The sequence below is a fragment of the Melanostigma gelatinosum genome, assembly GCF_949748355.1.
Source record: "Melanostigma gelatinosum genome assembly, chromosome: 18".
NCBI classification, from domain to species: Eukaryota; Metazoa; Chordata; class Actinopteri; order Perciformes; family Zoarcidae; genus Melanostigma; species Melanostigma gelatinosum.
Genome location: NC_136651.1, coordinates 15,329,986 through 15,346,463, shown reverse-complemented (window position 1 = coordinate 15,346,463; position 16,478 = coordinate 15,329,986). Strand labels below are relative to the sequence as shown.

General features: G+C 40.6%; 1 protein-coding gene across 1 annotated transcript; it reads right to left on the bottom strand.

The window, feature by feature from the left end:
- Nucleotides 1–530: 530 nt before the first annotated feature.
- Nucleotides 531–12,327, bottom strand: LOC306792400 (phosphatidylinositol 4-phosphate 5-kinase type-1 beta-like; the record flags this gene model as incomplete). Its single annotated transcript, XM_079289496.1, has 14 exons — nt 12,240–12,327; nt 9,000–9,228; nt 7,894–8,024; nt 6,489–6,606; nt 6,221–6,373; nt 5,185–5,481; nt 3,535–3,719; nt 2,931–3,011; nt 2,620–2,668; nt 2,415–2,499; nt 2,183–2,323; nt 1,999–2,083; nt 1,680–1,776; nt 531–569 (listed from the first exon to the last, which is right to left on the bottom strand). Exons 2-14 carry the CDS (start codon nt 9,069–9,071, stop codon nt 531–533), a joined length of 1,533 nt encoding a protein of 510 aa, XP_079145622.1. The 5' UTR covers nt 9,072–9,228; nt 12,240–12,327.
- Nucleotides 12,328–16,478: the final 4,151 nt, after the last annotated feature.

Here is a 16,478-nt window from a genome sequence, read left to right as displayed (position 1 = left end):
AGATTTCCCTTTAACCCTCACTGTACTTTAGTTTTTGGTCGGAGGCTTTCAGATCAGATTAAGTCCAGCATCTGCAGGCTTCCCACAGCGCCTGAGTAGAACTACTTAATGTGGGCTGAAGAATCGCTTCATATAAGCCCGAATGAGGATTTGGTGGTTACGTAAGAGAAGTGCTGTAGAAAAGGGGATTCACGGAGGTTTCTCAGGCTGACACAGACTTAAGGACTGAGGGCCGTTGGGGTTGGTTATGCAGTATTGACGTCACAGGATGCCAGTGGGGCCTCTAGTACCCAAGCGCTACCACCACCGAAGAAGAAAGTTCCAGGAAGACGTGAGAAATCGCATGCTGGGACAGCGGCAAAAGATTATTCAGTGTCCTCTGCTGATGCGAGTCATCATCGGGACCCCTGTGCTTTTTGTTGATGCATAGGCAGAAACTGTCTTTTCCCAAAAGAAAATATATATAACAAAATCAAAATGGGTGTCATTGGCTGCTGACAGTTTGTGGATGCTGGGACACAAACGACTGTTCAACTCCAGCTGGGTTCCCTGGGTGAGTCTGTGTGACGCTGAAAATGCAGAGACACCCAGTGACCCCTGGATTCATCATGAATGATGTCACCAAATACACTAGTGCAACAAAGTACGAGGCCCACTGTCCTCAACGTTGTAGAGAAAAAGTCATAAAGTTATGAGAATATAGTTGTAATATTACAAGAATAAAAAAAATCTTAATATGTTAAAAATAACCATTTGATAATTGTATTGTAAGTAAACAGGTGAGAGCTGTCACAATGAGGGAAGAGCTGATACTAATAAATACCTGATTATTCACCCCAAAGGAAACTCATCGAGATCATTTCAGATGGTGTTGTGCAAAAGTCAGAGAATTTGGGAAATGCGCTGTTTTGCTCTCTTGCACCGAGATGAGGATATTGATAGCCAGCAGCTGGTTAGCTTAGCTTAGCACAAAGACTGGAAGCAGGGAAAAACAGCAAGTCTGGTTCTGTCCAATGGTCACAAAATCCACCTACCAGCACCTCGAAAACTCACAAATTAAGTTATATCTTGTGAGTTTAATGCGTAAAAAAACACAAAGTGTAAAAACAGCAAGTTGTAGTTAAATGCGAGAATTTGAATTTGGGGATTGCAGTGACTTATTGTCACCATGAGTTCTCCCAGAAACTTGTTTTTTGTACAGGTTAAACAAATGAAATACAATGATTGAACTAAAGAGGTGCTGGTAGAGGCAGATTTGTTTACCTTTAAGGGGAACCTGGTTAACTGTTTCCCCCTTTACTTCCAGTCTTTTTGCTGAGCTAAACGACTGCTGTGTAGCTTCATATCCAGCACAGAAATATGAGAGGGGTGTCCATCTTCTCTACCTCTCTGTAGGAAAGCAAATAAAAGACACGTTGGGCTATTGCTTCAAGTGTGAAAGTGTTAGAACATCAGTTCTTCCAGCAGGCCTTCAAAAACTCATAATTTCTGTCTAATTGAAATACAGGTTAAAACATTTGCTCGCAGGACTTTATGCTTCCGTTTAAGATGTCATGACTTAGACAAAGCCAAAACACTCCAGGAGTTTCAGCCACTCTGCTGTGGGGTCTGCTGGTAATACAGGAGAAGGTTGAATGATGTATGTTGATCAATGCCATGTATTTAAAATCACCTCATACCAAATAGACGTCCAGTTCAGAGTCTGGCAGGCTCTCGCTGAGAGACGGCAGAGGATCGTCCAGAGCGATTGTTGAACTGGAGGCTCGCCGGGCTTCACTGCAGCATCAAAATACACAAAATATTTAGTCGTGTAGAGAAATGAGCATAGACTGTAAAGGATGCAAATAAAAAACGAATGTATTTTCCTGTTGCACAGTTTTTTATATTGTCACTGCTCAGTTCTTCCAGCCTTTTTGTGAATGTGAAGCAATCAAACAATCTCAACTTTGTGAATTCTTTGAAATCTGACAAAAGATACAGAACTTAAGTGTAACGTACCTGTTTTCAATGTCCTCCTCATCGTTTCCTGTGGACTCAAAAGAAACTCTCGGAAGGAGATCTGGTTGCTTGGAGGAGCTGTAAACTGTTGTGAGAAGCAAATCATCAATAAGCAAATCAAGCAAAGCCTCCTCTTTAAAAATGTCTACGAGAATATCATATGAAAAGCATTCCATACGCTTACAGTTTCCATCCAGGTTGTCCAAGCTATGGGCCTTCTTCTCATCCTTCTTCTCTTCCTTCAGTGGGGACAGAAACTCCTGAGAGGCAGACTTTGCCACATAGAAGGAATTCTTCTTCCTCCTTGAAGACGCTCCTCTTAAGGCTGAGGGACACGAAGAAAGAGAGATTTTTCACTAATCTCACACTTTATGCAGGACGAAGAATACAGGAGTTGTGTTCGCTCAGCGACTTACGATGAATCTTTTTGAATACGGTCGAGCCCATGAAATTCAAAAATCTGTCCGCATAAAAACTGGGCCTGTGAACCGACACCGTGTCCTGAGAAGCAAAGAATGCCGTCAGACACACACACACACACACACACACACACACACACACACACACACACATGAACGCTGTTATATGGACATAAAAACACACAGATGAGCAGTTACTTACCCCGTCATGTACAAGAGCTTTCCAGGAGTGTTCCACCTTCTTGATGAACCTTGAAGATTTAATAATGAATAGATTAAAAGCATTTAAAACATTTTACAATGTTATTTCTAATTAATTGTTGAATACAGAATACTTAAATTCGGCAAAACGAAATATTTTACACATTTGAATGTGATTTCATTTAAATATTACAATTGGTTCAAAAAAACGTGTCCAAATGAACAAATGTGTCCGTGCACATGAATACATAACTGAAAACCAGTGGCCACATGAATAAATGAAGACTAAAGGTGTGTACAGTGTGAGCTCACCTGTAGGACTGAAGGATGTCGATGATTCCTAAAAAGATGAGAAGGTTCTCATCTTTATTTTTGGCAGGAATTCCACCCAATCTGAAGAAAAAGAAAGATGAGTTGATGACAAAACAGAAACATCATGGAATGTATAATTTTCTCATTTTGGTGAAATAGTTAACAGTACACATTTATATAATTCATACAGCTATAATGCTGTCAGCAGGTAAATCATCCCCATAATCAAATTGGACCGGATCACACTATTGTGGCAAACTTCTCAACAGTGAGCTTTTGTTCATGGGAGAGCAGTTTGTGTAAGAGAACAGAAGAAAGAGCAGAAGAAGAGACCGACCTCATACAAACTTTAACAACAGTTAAATGTTTGGAAAGTTTTTAAAGCATATTACTTTACTTCACACTGTCAAACACACCTTTCCATATGTTTGTAAGCGTGTAAGCAGACTGTTACCAAAAATAGCTTTCAGGTAGCTGCATAAAGAACCCTGATATGAAACCAAACTGAGAAATGTGATGTTAAAAAAACTGTATTTTTCTGTATTACGTGCCCCCCAAAAAAAAGCAGAGGAATGGTGTTTACACAGGAAACACATTTTCTCACGTGTCGTCATCAGCCACCGGTTCGGGGGCCTTCGCGTTCCCCTGGATGGACTCGAGGGCGGTGGAGTAGAGGACTTTCTGTCCCTTCCTGCTGTCACATCGGCTTTCTCTGCTCAGCGGCTTCCGGTCTGAAACGTGAATCCCCAGCAGGAGACTGTAGTCCATGATCTTAAAGCTCTCGAGGACCTGGCGAGAGACGGAAAGTGGACGGAAGCAAAAGTAAACACAAAAAAGTCATAATGGGGCTGACAAACCTGTCCCGTTTCATTAACAAGTAATTTGAATGCTTGTTTTTTTGTTAGTCAGAATATCCTCGAGCTGTCTCTCAAAGGCAGCATCAAACATATTTAGTACGCATAATGACGTCTATTTCAGTGAGAAAATACCACATATGTTTATGGTTAGATTTAGTATATGCCCTCTTGCTCATATACTCACTGCAACAAGGGTTGTGGGTCAGAATAGCCAGAAAAGCATGCTGGTAAACTGCAGAATGCAACAGGATGCAGAAGGATATCCTGTTATTTTTGACATTCTGCATTTGGCATACTATGTATTGAGACACACTAAATCTTTTTCTGACATACAAAATAGTATGGGATACAGAAGGTGTGGGATACAGCTCATCAAGCGTGACCTCTGACCTTAAACAAGCTTTATATTGACCTGTCCCACACCTAAGCTGGTCCAAATTATAAGGACTAAACCTTGATCTGCAAACCAAAAGTACAACACAACATAATCCTCAATCCCTCTGACTAAACACTGATGTCACGAAGTAACTCCTGTAAACAAAGAGGCCTTTACTTTCCACCGTGTTACCTAATACAGTAACTGAGGTCATGCAAAGAGACCCAATAAGAGCATGTTACACCCCAGACGGGCCACTTTGTGTATTTCTAAGGGAGCGGAGTGGTGCCCTGATCACTGGCCGAATACAGTTCAGGCTGAGAGATTTAAACCCACTGTTATGAAACTACTGTATTGAGCTTTCCTTTTGGACTCTTTGTAACAATCTTGTACTTGGACACAATACAGTATGCTGTGCGTACATGTTGAAAAACCACCCATACTAAATTCTATTTCTTGTGGCGACAGATTCTGAGACACTCTGCACTGTTGCTGAAATATGATGACACTTTGAACGGACCAGACATTACCCAGAAAACCAACATCATGACCTACTGCTAATTAGGGGTGAGAATCGCCAGAGATCTCGCGATACGATATTATCGCGATACTTCGATATTATCACGATACTTTCACGATACTGCGATATTCTGAGTATTGTGATAACATATATTGCGATTTATTACTTTTTTCAACTTCAAATTATGTCCCCAAAGGAAAGCTGTGTCAGCAACATGTTTTATCTGAGTTCTTTCTCTGATGTCTCCATCTTTGTTTCGACCAACTTCCTACCAATCACGCACGCAGACCCGGCACCTCTGCTGACCTCACCAGAAAACAACTCAGCACCATCTAGTGGACTGGTTTTTAAATAGTTTATCGAATAAAGTATCGATACTTGGCGTCCGTGTATCGATATAATATCGGCACGCAAAATATCACGATTCTATGCTGTATCGATTCCCCCCCCCCCCCCCCCACCCCTACTGCTAATATATATAAGATGGTGACGTGAACACACCCGGCAGTCCCTCTGCAGGGTCTTCATCAGGGCACTGTAGGTGTCCGGGTCGAAGTGCAGGCCCTCGTGCATCTCCTGGAAGTCCAGGTCTTTGAACGTGGGCGAGGATTTGACGCGCTCTTTGCGTGAGGCGCGTCGTTTGTACGAGGAACCCTTCAGGTCGTACATGTAGTGCATCTTCATGGCGCGCGGCAGCACGTTGTTCATCACCACCACGCGGACGGTGACGCCGCTGGACTGGATGCAGTAGAGGCCGTAGAACTTGGGCAGCAACGTCCTCGGATTCTGATTCAGATTCTACAAGAACAAAGAAAGAGACTTTCAGGATAACATGTTCAATAGAAATGTAAAGACATTACTCATGCTATTGTTTGGCTTGTAATCAAGTCAAACTGCATTTAGGTGACATGAAAGTTGACAATTATTTGAAATGTTGTTGGTGGGAGGAAAAGTTTTTACATTTGTCTCTCACTTTAGAGGTGCCCTGTGCAGTGTGTTTTGACCATTAGTAGCCTTGTTTGTGCAAGAAGAAGAAGATGCACATGTGATACATATTCCTGCAGCGGCTTTCATGCTTTTCCGTTGATCGACAGTTGCCGGTGCTACCACACAAAGGCACGGAGCAATGTGCAAACAAATGGAAGGAACGAGTTTTCACTACAAAAGCACATCATTGGCAGTATCACGTCACAACGTGAAAGGTTGAGCGTTTTAAAAAGATATTTTTTTACACACAAATATACTATTTATGACGTGATAAGTATAGAATAAAATGTTTTAGGTTATAATGTGATGACTGTTATTCCAAAAACATGGAAAGTTTGAAGATATAAGTTGGTGTCAGGCGGGGGTGGAATCCCCATAATATGTGACTTGTATCATGGAGCCTTCTGTGCCACAGTGCACCTTTATGTCCGAAATGTCACTTTCAGCATGTTTGCTAAAAATATACGCTAGTGTGCATGTCAACACAGAGAGAGAGAGAGAGAGAGAGAGAGAGAGAGAGAGAGAGAGAGTTTGTGTTTGAGGAACTCACCATGTAGTAACCAGGAAGCAGCTTCTGCAGGAACTCGGCCTCTTTGTGCTGCACCGTCTTAATGATGAACTCATCGTCGCTGGTGAGGTAGAACCAGGAACTGCTGGCGCCGGGGTTGGACAGCTCGATCAGTGGCTCATTAATCATGGAGTACTGCAATTCAGAATGATGCAACAGTCTTAGCAGGAAAAAGTATTGCAATGGCATCAACAGAATCTTCCGCCACATCGTGCTGAATCAGAATGAAGCTGTGAATTTCCACACTGACCAGATAGTCGTCTGGCTTGATGCCAAACAGCTCTCTGAAGTAGCGAAAGGCCAGCGGTGCGTACGTTTTCAGACGGAAATCTGGGTAGTGGTGTGCTGGAGTCAGGTTGCTGCCCTCACTGGACAACAGAACAATATACGTGTGTACGTTATAGGAAAATAAACACGAGGGGTGTAACGGTTCACAAAATTCACGGTTCGGTACGTTTCGGTACAGTAGAAAACTATAAATGCCAGAGAAATGTACTTGATTTTAAAATATATTTATTCATTACAACTAACATCATGAAGTTATTCTTTGACTTTGAACAATGATGGAACTATACCCGAGTGACCCATCTTCTGGGGTGTCTTCTTAGCAACACATAAGCATAAAAAACAAAAACTGCTCCTTAATGTTATGTAGTGTTGTTACTTACATCTTGCTTACATCTTGTATTGTTACTTACATCTTGCAAAAGAGACTTTTAATCTCAATGGGACTACCTGGTTAAATAAAGGTTTTTAAAAAATAAAAATGAAATTATTATTTTTTCTTTTTTCTTTTATTCAAACGTATTCGGTTCGTCATGCGTACCGAACCGTGAGCCTCGTACCGAACGGTTCAATACGAGTATGTGTACCGTTACACCCCTAATAAACACATATCAGTGCACAATAACAGATCAGTAGCTGTTTGCAACAAAAAGGCATTTTTCACAGACGATATTTTCACATGGCACAGATGATATGATGATGATATGATTAATGATGGATAAATTACACTCAGCTTCTTCAGTTTCAGGGTCCTGCTATTGTTCATGCTGGCTCACTTTCACACTGTCATGGCTTACTGGGACACTTGAATAGACCAGAGCCATTGTTAATGCTATTAGTAACACCGACGTGTGATGTCAAAATGCTGTGAAAAAGACCAGTTGCTGAAATGTGTGGTTATCTACCAAACCACAAGCACGGTAATCCGGTTGTAAACTTCCAAAGAAGTGACTTCCTTCATTTCTTAACATTAAGACAAACGTATGCATGCTTGTTACATCTGTATATATTCATGCAATTAATTAAGCTTGTTAAATAGTTGGTCATATATTATTTTAAGGATCCCATAGGATCTTAATAATTTCCTGAAAAGGAACCTGTAAAATTAAGCATGACAAAGTATTTGTTTAGGTTAAGATAAGTTTGTCTTTCCTTTTGTAAATGTAAAAATTGCTCTTTGTTGAAAACTATAGGAAATCATTTAAAAACATTTGCAATTCTTCCAGCCGTACAAACACAACAACATTCCCCTCTTTTTCGCTGTGGTGAACCAGGGACAGATATTTCAAAACCTCACCAAATACAACCAGACTCTCTGAATGTCTAGATACCACTGAACAAAAAAAAAAGTGTAAAAATGAGAGGCCTACCTGGGCAGGAACACGCTCTCCACCACAGAGAAGTCCTGCATGAGAACATCTCTGTCCGGTTTAGAGCTGAGGTTTCCCACAGCATAACCAATACCCAGCTGAATGGCTCCTTTCAGGGCAGCTGCCGTGGGCTGAATGGGAAAACATATTTGTTTGAAAAAAAGGAATGAACTCGTTCTTCTATTGACAATTGAGATCAGCTCAACTTTGTGACGTGTCACGCCACAAACTAAACCTTCCGGGCGTCAGTTTGTAGCTTCATGTCACCGGCTTCTATTGAACATGACTCGTAGCTTGTTGCTGTGTTGCTCATCATGTGAGCCCAGCCTTCAATAGTGGGCCTTATCCATAGCTGCTGAGATATCTCAGTCTAGACCAAAGTGGTGGACTGACAAACAAACTGACATCTACATTCCTAGCACAAAACAAAAAAACATTTGTGATAATTAATAAATGAATTTGTTAAGAGAGAATCAAATGTTTTGATGGTAATAAGTCGACAAGAAGCCCCTGATAACAACAACAGAAAAGTACTTTAAAACGAAGACAATTTGACCAAAGCATGAGGCACCTAATATAGTATTGCTAGATACAAAAAAGTACAGTACGTGACATTTTTCATTGATCTTGTAAAGTAATTTCCCTCCAACAAATTGAAACTGAAGAGAATCAACCCAATCATCTCTTTCACCACCGCTCTTTCCCCTCCATCACTAAACAGCTGTTACATAACTGACCAACAAAAACATCACTGAGCTGCAGGTGTGGTGTTGCTCTTTGGAGCTCTCATACCAGGAAATGAAAGATTTTTTTCCCTCTTCACATTTCTGAACAAAAAAATGCTTTCCTGTCTTATAGTATGAAATATACTGAGAGGTTGTATTCTCAGTCTCATACATATTTAGGAGGTAGATAAGTCCAGTGCAATACACTGTAATATGATGTTCTTAGTATTTGAATGACTTTACATAATTATTTTCTGTTTTGATATCAGCAATGATTCTGGGAAAAGGAATCGTCACTTTTTTTTAGAACAGGGGATGTTTTGAGATATTCCCTTCCTTAATTGGAAAGCATTACATGACTTAATACTGACGGCTGCTTACCTTTTTATGATCCTTTGACGCTTCAGAGGGTTTGGTTCCTCTTCCTACACTGTCTGCGGTGGCAGTTGACATCTTTCAGACTAAGAGAACTTGATCAGAGGGAAGCTCAGCAGTCCTTCCTCCAACTGTGAGGTTGACTTCCTTCTTTCCTCACAATGATGAACGACCAGACGCAGTAACTCACCTCGAATAGGCTTTACCGAAACTGCATTTTCCAGGTGCACCGCTCCTGTGTAGGTGAGTTAGAGAGAAGAGGATTTACACAACATGCAACATTTGCATGCATGTCAGTGCAGAGCCCATTTCACCCAGTCAAAACCTGCTCTTCTGAGGTGCAAGGCGCATTCGCATTTTAGTTTTTAAAACAATCTCTTCTACAGTTTGTCTGTAGAACACATATGACTCACAGAGTCTTGAAATGTGCAGACCTCTCTCTCCGGCACTGCCGAGTTCTGAGGGACCACCAGTGTTTGTTTCAGTCTTTAACTCCAGCATCCCTCCCAACAACCCCTGATCCTCATTAGGAAGGATTGGAAAACCATTACATGTCAAATTCCCCTGTTTTATAACAGTAAGCAAAAAGGGCTTCGTGTGTTCTTGCTCACGTATGATCCTCAACTTCTGAAACAAGCCGGGAGTGATTACGGAGACAGCAACAACACATTTGGAGGGGTAGTTGTGGGGATTGCTGCCGCAGAGATATTGCTGGAACAATCCATGTGTTCATGAAATTAAAAACAATTCCTCCTGTCATACATTTGCAGGGGGATAGATTCAATGTCAGTCAATGTGAACAACTCGTGGAGTTTGTCAACATTTCTTTATTCTAGCATTCTGGAAGCTCGAGAAAGGTTTATATAAATAATAACACGTTGTAGATAAAAACACTGCTGCTGTGGCTTGCAGGATCTACAAATCAGTGTCCAAATCAGTGTCCAAAATGCTTTTAATTGGTCGTTAAAACTTATTGATGACTTATTATGCCAATCAGGTACGTGTATTGGCAAAATGCACTCATCGAGGAGCAGTACAGTTGAAACTAACCAGAAGTGGTATTTAAAAATTGCTTGTTTCTCTCAAAAAAGCTGTAAAGTGTTAATTGTTTTGTTTGTCTTTTGTGTGCCTACGACATTGCACTGATATTATTCCGTCTGTTTAGTTCCGCAAAGAAAATAATGCAACAGCAAAATTTAGTTTGACACCTTTTTGCATAATGCCAGACATTTTCTTCTTTTACATTATTAAATTTGTAAATTGTGTTTCAAGATTTCTTTAAACTTATATAGTGTGCCTCACATCTAGTTCCTCACTAGCTTTTCCATAAAGAAACGTGCACATTTGTCGAAAATCACATTGACTTTTCTCATTTTAAACAACTTTTGCATACTTTCAGGGACTCATTTGTTTTTGACCTCATACGTGAACTGTGCAGTTTTAAAATCTACCAAGTCAACAATTATGACCCTCTTTTGAAGTATAAAAAATGGATTTGGATTTTTTTACGTGTTACGTGAAGTAGTCTATTATTAATAATCACTTATCAGTTCAACATCACCTATAAGTTATCTAAATCTGTCTAAAGGTTGCCAAAGACGTTGTGTTAAGTCTTGCTTAAATTCCGATGTAGTCGAACAGACTCTTTCGAAGTTTCAATTCTTTTCCACAGTTTCAAAACGTTTTAAATTATTCACAGGAAAAAATGAAACAGTATCTAGACAACAATAAAAAAAAATTATGTTTTGCCAACCATTTATCATAAACACTGAATCATAAATAAACAATAATAGGCCTAACACTGAGCCTTGAGGAACTCCACAAGTAACCTTTAATCATTTTGAATTATTGTTATTTATCTGAACATATTGACACCTAATTGTGCAACCCGTCTCACGCCACGGGTGCTGTATTTACCTGGCTACTTGGGTATTACAGAGAGTGCCTGAGTGCTGAAGGTGTTCTTCCTAAATTGTTTGTTTATCTTTAGGGCCTGTACTGGCTCAAATTACACAAATGTTGGCTTGTGAAACATAAAACGTTATTTTGAAAACATCTTATGTCTCGAACAAACCTGCAGATCCTAACAGACAAGCCCCTGATTATTATTATAAATCCGCCTCAGCATGTGGAATTGTGGTCTGACTCGGGGAGAATGAAACTGTTTCATGAGGTTCATGATGAGGAGGTACTCAGTTCTCCACGTCGTTTGCGTGCTTGAGTGGCTGAAGAGATCACGAAACCTGCTAAAGTTGAATCTTTCTCATAGAGAGACTTTGTGATTAGTGGCTATAGAGTGAATGGGATTAATGATATGTACGTAGAGTCTTTGACAGTTCATTTCAGGTTTCCTCTGCAGCACTTTACATATAGAAATCACACAGAATGACGTAACAGCTCAATGTGGCTAAAAACATGTTGGATTAAGCTTTCATCAGAAAATTAGCTTTCCTTCAGCATATTAGAAAGATTAGTTCTATGGCTTCCCATTCAAAACAATGACAAAATGTTCATTCATAGCCTGCTAATTGCTGATTAACAACCCTAATATAAGACTGCTAAATAATACCAAATAAAACACAAGAAAAGCATTTAAAATACAACATAATCCATTCTCAGAGGAGACGGTCTTTCATTTTAACATGAACTTAATATTATCGCGATCATTCCATCAATGAGGATAACTCTAAATATTATAGACACCTCTCAATATAATGCAATGCAGTTCAACATAACCACATACAGCTTCCAAAATGACTGAAAACATTAGAACCTTTAACATTTTGAACGTTATGGCCATCACAAAGGAGGATTTATCACAGGGCTGTTGAAGATTGCATTAGCTTCAGCTATATCCTGTCGTTTAGATGTAACTCAGGTGTACTTAGGTGAGTGTTTATACCAGCACACTCGCTCGACATGCACACTGCAGCTCTTTTGCATACATGTAAACGTTGACAACCACTGCAAGCTTATTGCAGACATTTTACTTTCTCTCTCTGACATTAAGGGAAGTGGAGCCCTTTATCCTCTTGTGATACTATCATCAGTCCATTTTCCCCCTGAACAACACACAAACGGACACTATAATGATTATTTGTATTCACAACAGGAAGTAAACCACTAAACCCACAAGCTTAGGGTTAAACAGACAAAAGTAAAACAGGCGGCTCCATCCTCACTGTATGATAGGGTTGGCAGGAAGAAAAGCTGCTCGGCAGAAATGTACGCTCTCTGCATTCTTACCTTAACGGGCAGTGTGGTATGATCACAGCGAAGATTGCAGGTCAGTACAATGATGCTCCGATGTGAACTCTGTGGCAGACTGACCGACTGTGTTGAGATGGGGAGCAAAGTGCTGCAGCAACTGTAGAGCATCCTCACCACTTCCTTCCCCTCTCTCTCTCTCTCTCTCTCTCTCTCTCTCTCTCTCTCTCTCTCTCTCTCTCTCTCTCTCTCCACCTACCCGTTGCATTATTCCTCAGAAGCTACATGAGTCAGACTGAGTTGTAGTTGTTAATATTGCTTAATAGAGGTCTGTGGGAGAAAAATGTTAGTAAGACCAGACGCCATTTTCCGGACCCTTTTTATACTGTTTATAGTACTTTTAAAATTCTAAATTAGTTTTCTGTCATTATGCAACCTTTATTAGTATTATTTTTGTAAATGTAATCTCTATTTAATCAGGCATCTCATTGAGATACAGATCTCTTTTCCATCAGAGAGCTCAGAACAAGAAACGTTCAGCAAAACAGAAGAACACAACAAGACAGGAATTAAAAACCTATTGTGCGTATTACATGATATCTAAGCTTAATTAGTTACTTCATTTAAATGAGAGAAGAGATGTGAGGTAGTTTGGAAGCTTCAACAGTAGAGCTTTATAAGTGAATGACATGAGATGACCACTTCTTGACTGGAAGGCGGTCCATCCAACCAACCGTGTGGCACAGAGAACAATGATGAGTCTGACATTTGTCATTTGTGGGAAAGCTTAATTTGGTATGATGCACAGGGTTAAAAGTTTTGATCGGGCAGCATGAAAATACAGAATATGCCCATCGTCAGGGACAAACATGAAGGTTGACTGTACAACAGTTGTACAGCTGGAAGAATAAACATCCTTTAATTCTAAGAAGCCTTGTTTGATTTTTGATCTTTTTTGAGTCAAATGTTGAATATGAATCGTGGATGACAGGAGATAAGTATTTGTACGAATCAGCAAGAGTAATGTGCGTGCCATTTAATGTGTGTGTTTAATGTGTGAAAGTCAATTATGTATATGATGAGTATGGTGAGAACATTGTAAGCTGGCTTACCTATATGAGATATATATGAGTTCATGATGGTTAGTGATATTGTGAGCAGCACATGTTATAATTAGAACTGTCTATTTTGGGGGGCATTTTGTTTCGCGTTTATTTGAGGGAAGACAAGGAGATTACAGGAAATGAGGAAAGCGAGAGAGATGAGAAATGACATGCAACACTTCCTCAGCTGGACTTAAACCTGTGTAACGTATGTCCGTGTATTTACCCATGTACTGTGATTAAGTACAATTTTGTGGTACTTGTACTTACGATAATAATGATATACAATGCATTGTTTAAGATTCAAATCAGGGGTTCCTAATTGTTTTGGCTAGTGGCTCATTTAAAAAATAGTTTCATTTTAATAAGCGACCCATTATTTCACAAAAACGCTGCGAAAAGAGAAAAGTCCAAAGAATAAATAAAGGTTTGTGTAGTTTTTCTTATATTCATCTCACGACCTCTCAGATTCATCGTGTGTCCCTGTGGAGGGGGCCCGACCCCTAGGTTGGAAACCACTAGTCTGAACTATGACTGTAAGTGAAAGAATGGACAATCTAATAATTCAACATACTGTATGACAACATTTAACTGATTATACTTTTACTTAAGATTTGTAATGCAGGACTTTACATTTGTCACAGCTGGTGAATATATAGTAACAAGGGAAGGCGCCAAAGGCAGATGAAAGCAGGCAGGATCAGTTTGGTAATTTAATGGGGAAATTGCAAAAACTTAAAAGGCCATTAGGTAGGCAAGGGTCAAAACCAGGAAGGCAGTCCAGACAGGCAAACCTTTGGGCAAATAATTTAGAAGTCAAAGTATCAGGCAGAGGGTCAGGCAGGCAGGTGACAAGGATCCAGGAAACACACATTACAAATGTTAGGAAGCAAAAGCACGAGGCACATGGCAGCTTTGACAAACTGCCGAGGAGGGAGTGGGAAAGGGCTGATGACATAACTGCAGGGCTGATGAGGAAAGTGGGAAGAGGTGAGTAGATGGGCGGGGCAGTCAGCTGATCGGGATAGACGGAAAAGTCTGAGGGCATCTGGTGGATGGATGGAAAATGGCAATGACGGGGCCTGAGAGGGGAGAGGAGGGACAGAGACACAGAACGTTGTTGTATTGGTGCTTTTACTGATCTGACCTCTATGACCTACGTAAGTTACAAAGACCATCAGCAAGAAGATTGGATATGACTATTATTCTTAATGCTTGTCACGGGAGAACCAGGACTGAGCGGAGCAGACAGTCAGATCCTGCTGCAGAAACAAAAGTGCAGATTGTAATGATGAATATCTATTTTCATGCTCTCTCTCCCACAGTATGAGTCTCTGTACTGTGTGTCCCTCTCTTCCTCTGCCTTTGTCTTAATCTCACTTCAGCTCATTTCAATTCAAATGAGCTTCAGTGACATTATTGGCATATTGTACATTGAACACGTGCTGCATATTGTGAAAGCAGAAAGGGTGTGGACTGGAACAAGAGAGAGACGCTAGACCCGGACTGACTGTTCACAGCTCTAATGACATCTATAGTGGCAGATACACATCTAATCAACAGACATGTTCTCTCTGGTCTCTCTCCAGGCTGCTCATTCGCTCCCTTATTCTTCCCCAGAGCCGTGGCAAAGCAAAACACATGTTCACAGGCGCTGAGATCAGTGTTCACTTCAGGGTAGCGCGGTCATATCATATTCTGCATGCAGCATAAGCCAGACACATACATTGCTTTTGTAGGCTATGATAAGACACTGAATGCTTTTTCATGCCATGTGCGAGGGGCGCGTGAAGTCATGGGAGCAATTTTAAACAGACGTGCACAGAAAGTGACGGCCTGGCATATAAAAGAGTTTCCAGATACTTGTCATTTTAAGAGCACACATGTCAGTGTTTCACTTTCACCTCTAGGGGGTGCCGTTGCAGCTTTGACACACCTGCCAAACCCTCCAATTCCAAATGGATCACTTCCTATTTCCTCCCATATACAGTGACACTGCTGTACTGCAATACTCTGTACTCATCTGAGCCCGCTGTGCACTATCTTCCTGAATTCATTTGTCTTGACTTACTTTATTTCCTTTGTTGTTCTTGTTCTACATTTGTTTTGCACTTGCTTGTGTTATTTACTCCTAAGAATAATCCTCTATTTCTCACACTATCTTCCCGTCCTTGCTCTTTTCCCCCCACTCCCCAGCTCTCTCATGTAAGTGGGACAGAGTTCGAGTTGTTGGTTTGTTTTGAGAACACCAGAGGGGACAGGCTGCCCGCGAGTCGATCGTCAAGACGGTGACTTTGAGGTCATCAGATAGCAGCTCAGTCCTCCAAGATTCAACACACGACCTTTGTCACATTTGGCTGCAAGACAGCTGTGAGGGTGCAGAGGTGCTGGTATAAAGCATGTGCTGATACTGAATACAAACAAATATCTACAGTATTTGTTTTATAATATTTTTGTTTATTTTGCAGCTGCGCAGTCCATATTTAGGCGATATTGAATCTAGGGTCACCTCCAGTAAAGTCAAGTCTGCACACTTTCTGGCAACTTTGGCTCAGTTGGCATGTTGCTGCTAATATCCTGACAAAGACCAAGTCAACTGAATACTTTATACATGTTTCGTGCCATGGCTTACATTACTGTTGCCTGTCTATCTTTCTGTGGTTTAGGACCACAATACATCTGTGATTGACTTTTATCACGTGAACCCTCTCTCTGTTAATCCGATTGAAAAGGAAGTATAGAGAAGACCGTCTCTATTTTTGTCAACATTTTTATACTAATGATTTTATTGTATTTTTAAAAGCCTTTAAATTGCCTTCGTGTATGGAATTTGCGAAAAAGAAAATTAAAAGAATTGAGCAAATAAAAATGTGTTGGACAAATGAATAGCTCCGTTTTCTGAAACTAATGTAAAGCTTTCCTTCCAAAACCTTGTCAGACTCACAATGGACAACATTCCACATTGTTATTCCTTGTCAATATCTGGGGCCTACATTACCCAAAATGCAACCCAACCTCTGACAGTTCCATCAGAGATCCATGTGTGAGTACAGTAGTGGCTAATGTAGCCTTGAGCTCTTGCCTCAAGCAGAGCCGAGGAGTAACTTCAAACGTGTGGTGTTCAGAGCCAACTGAGGCTGAACTAATAAACTAATTCCAACTACCAACAGTCATG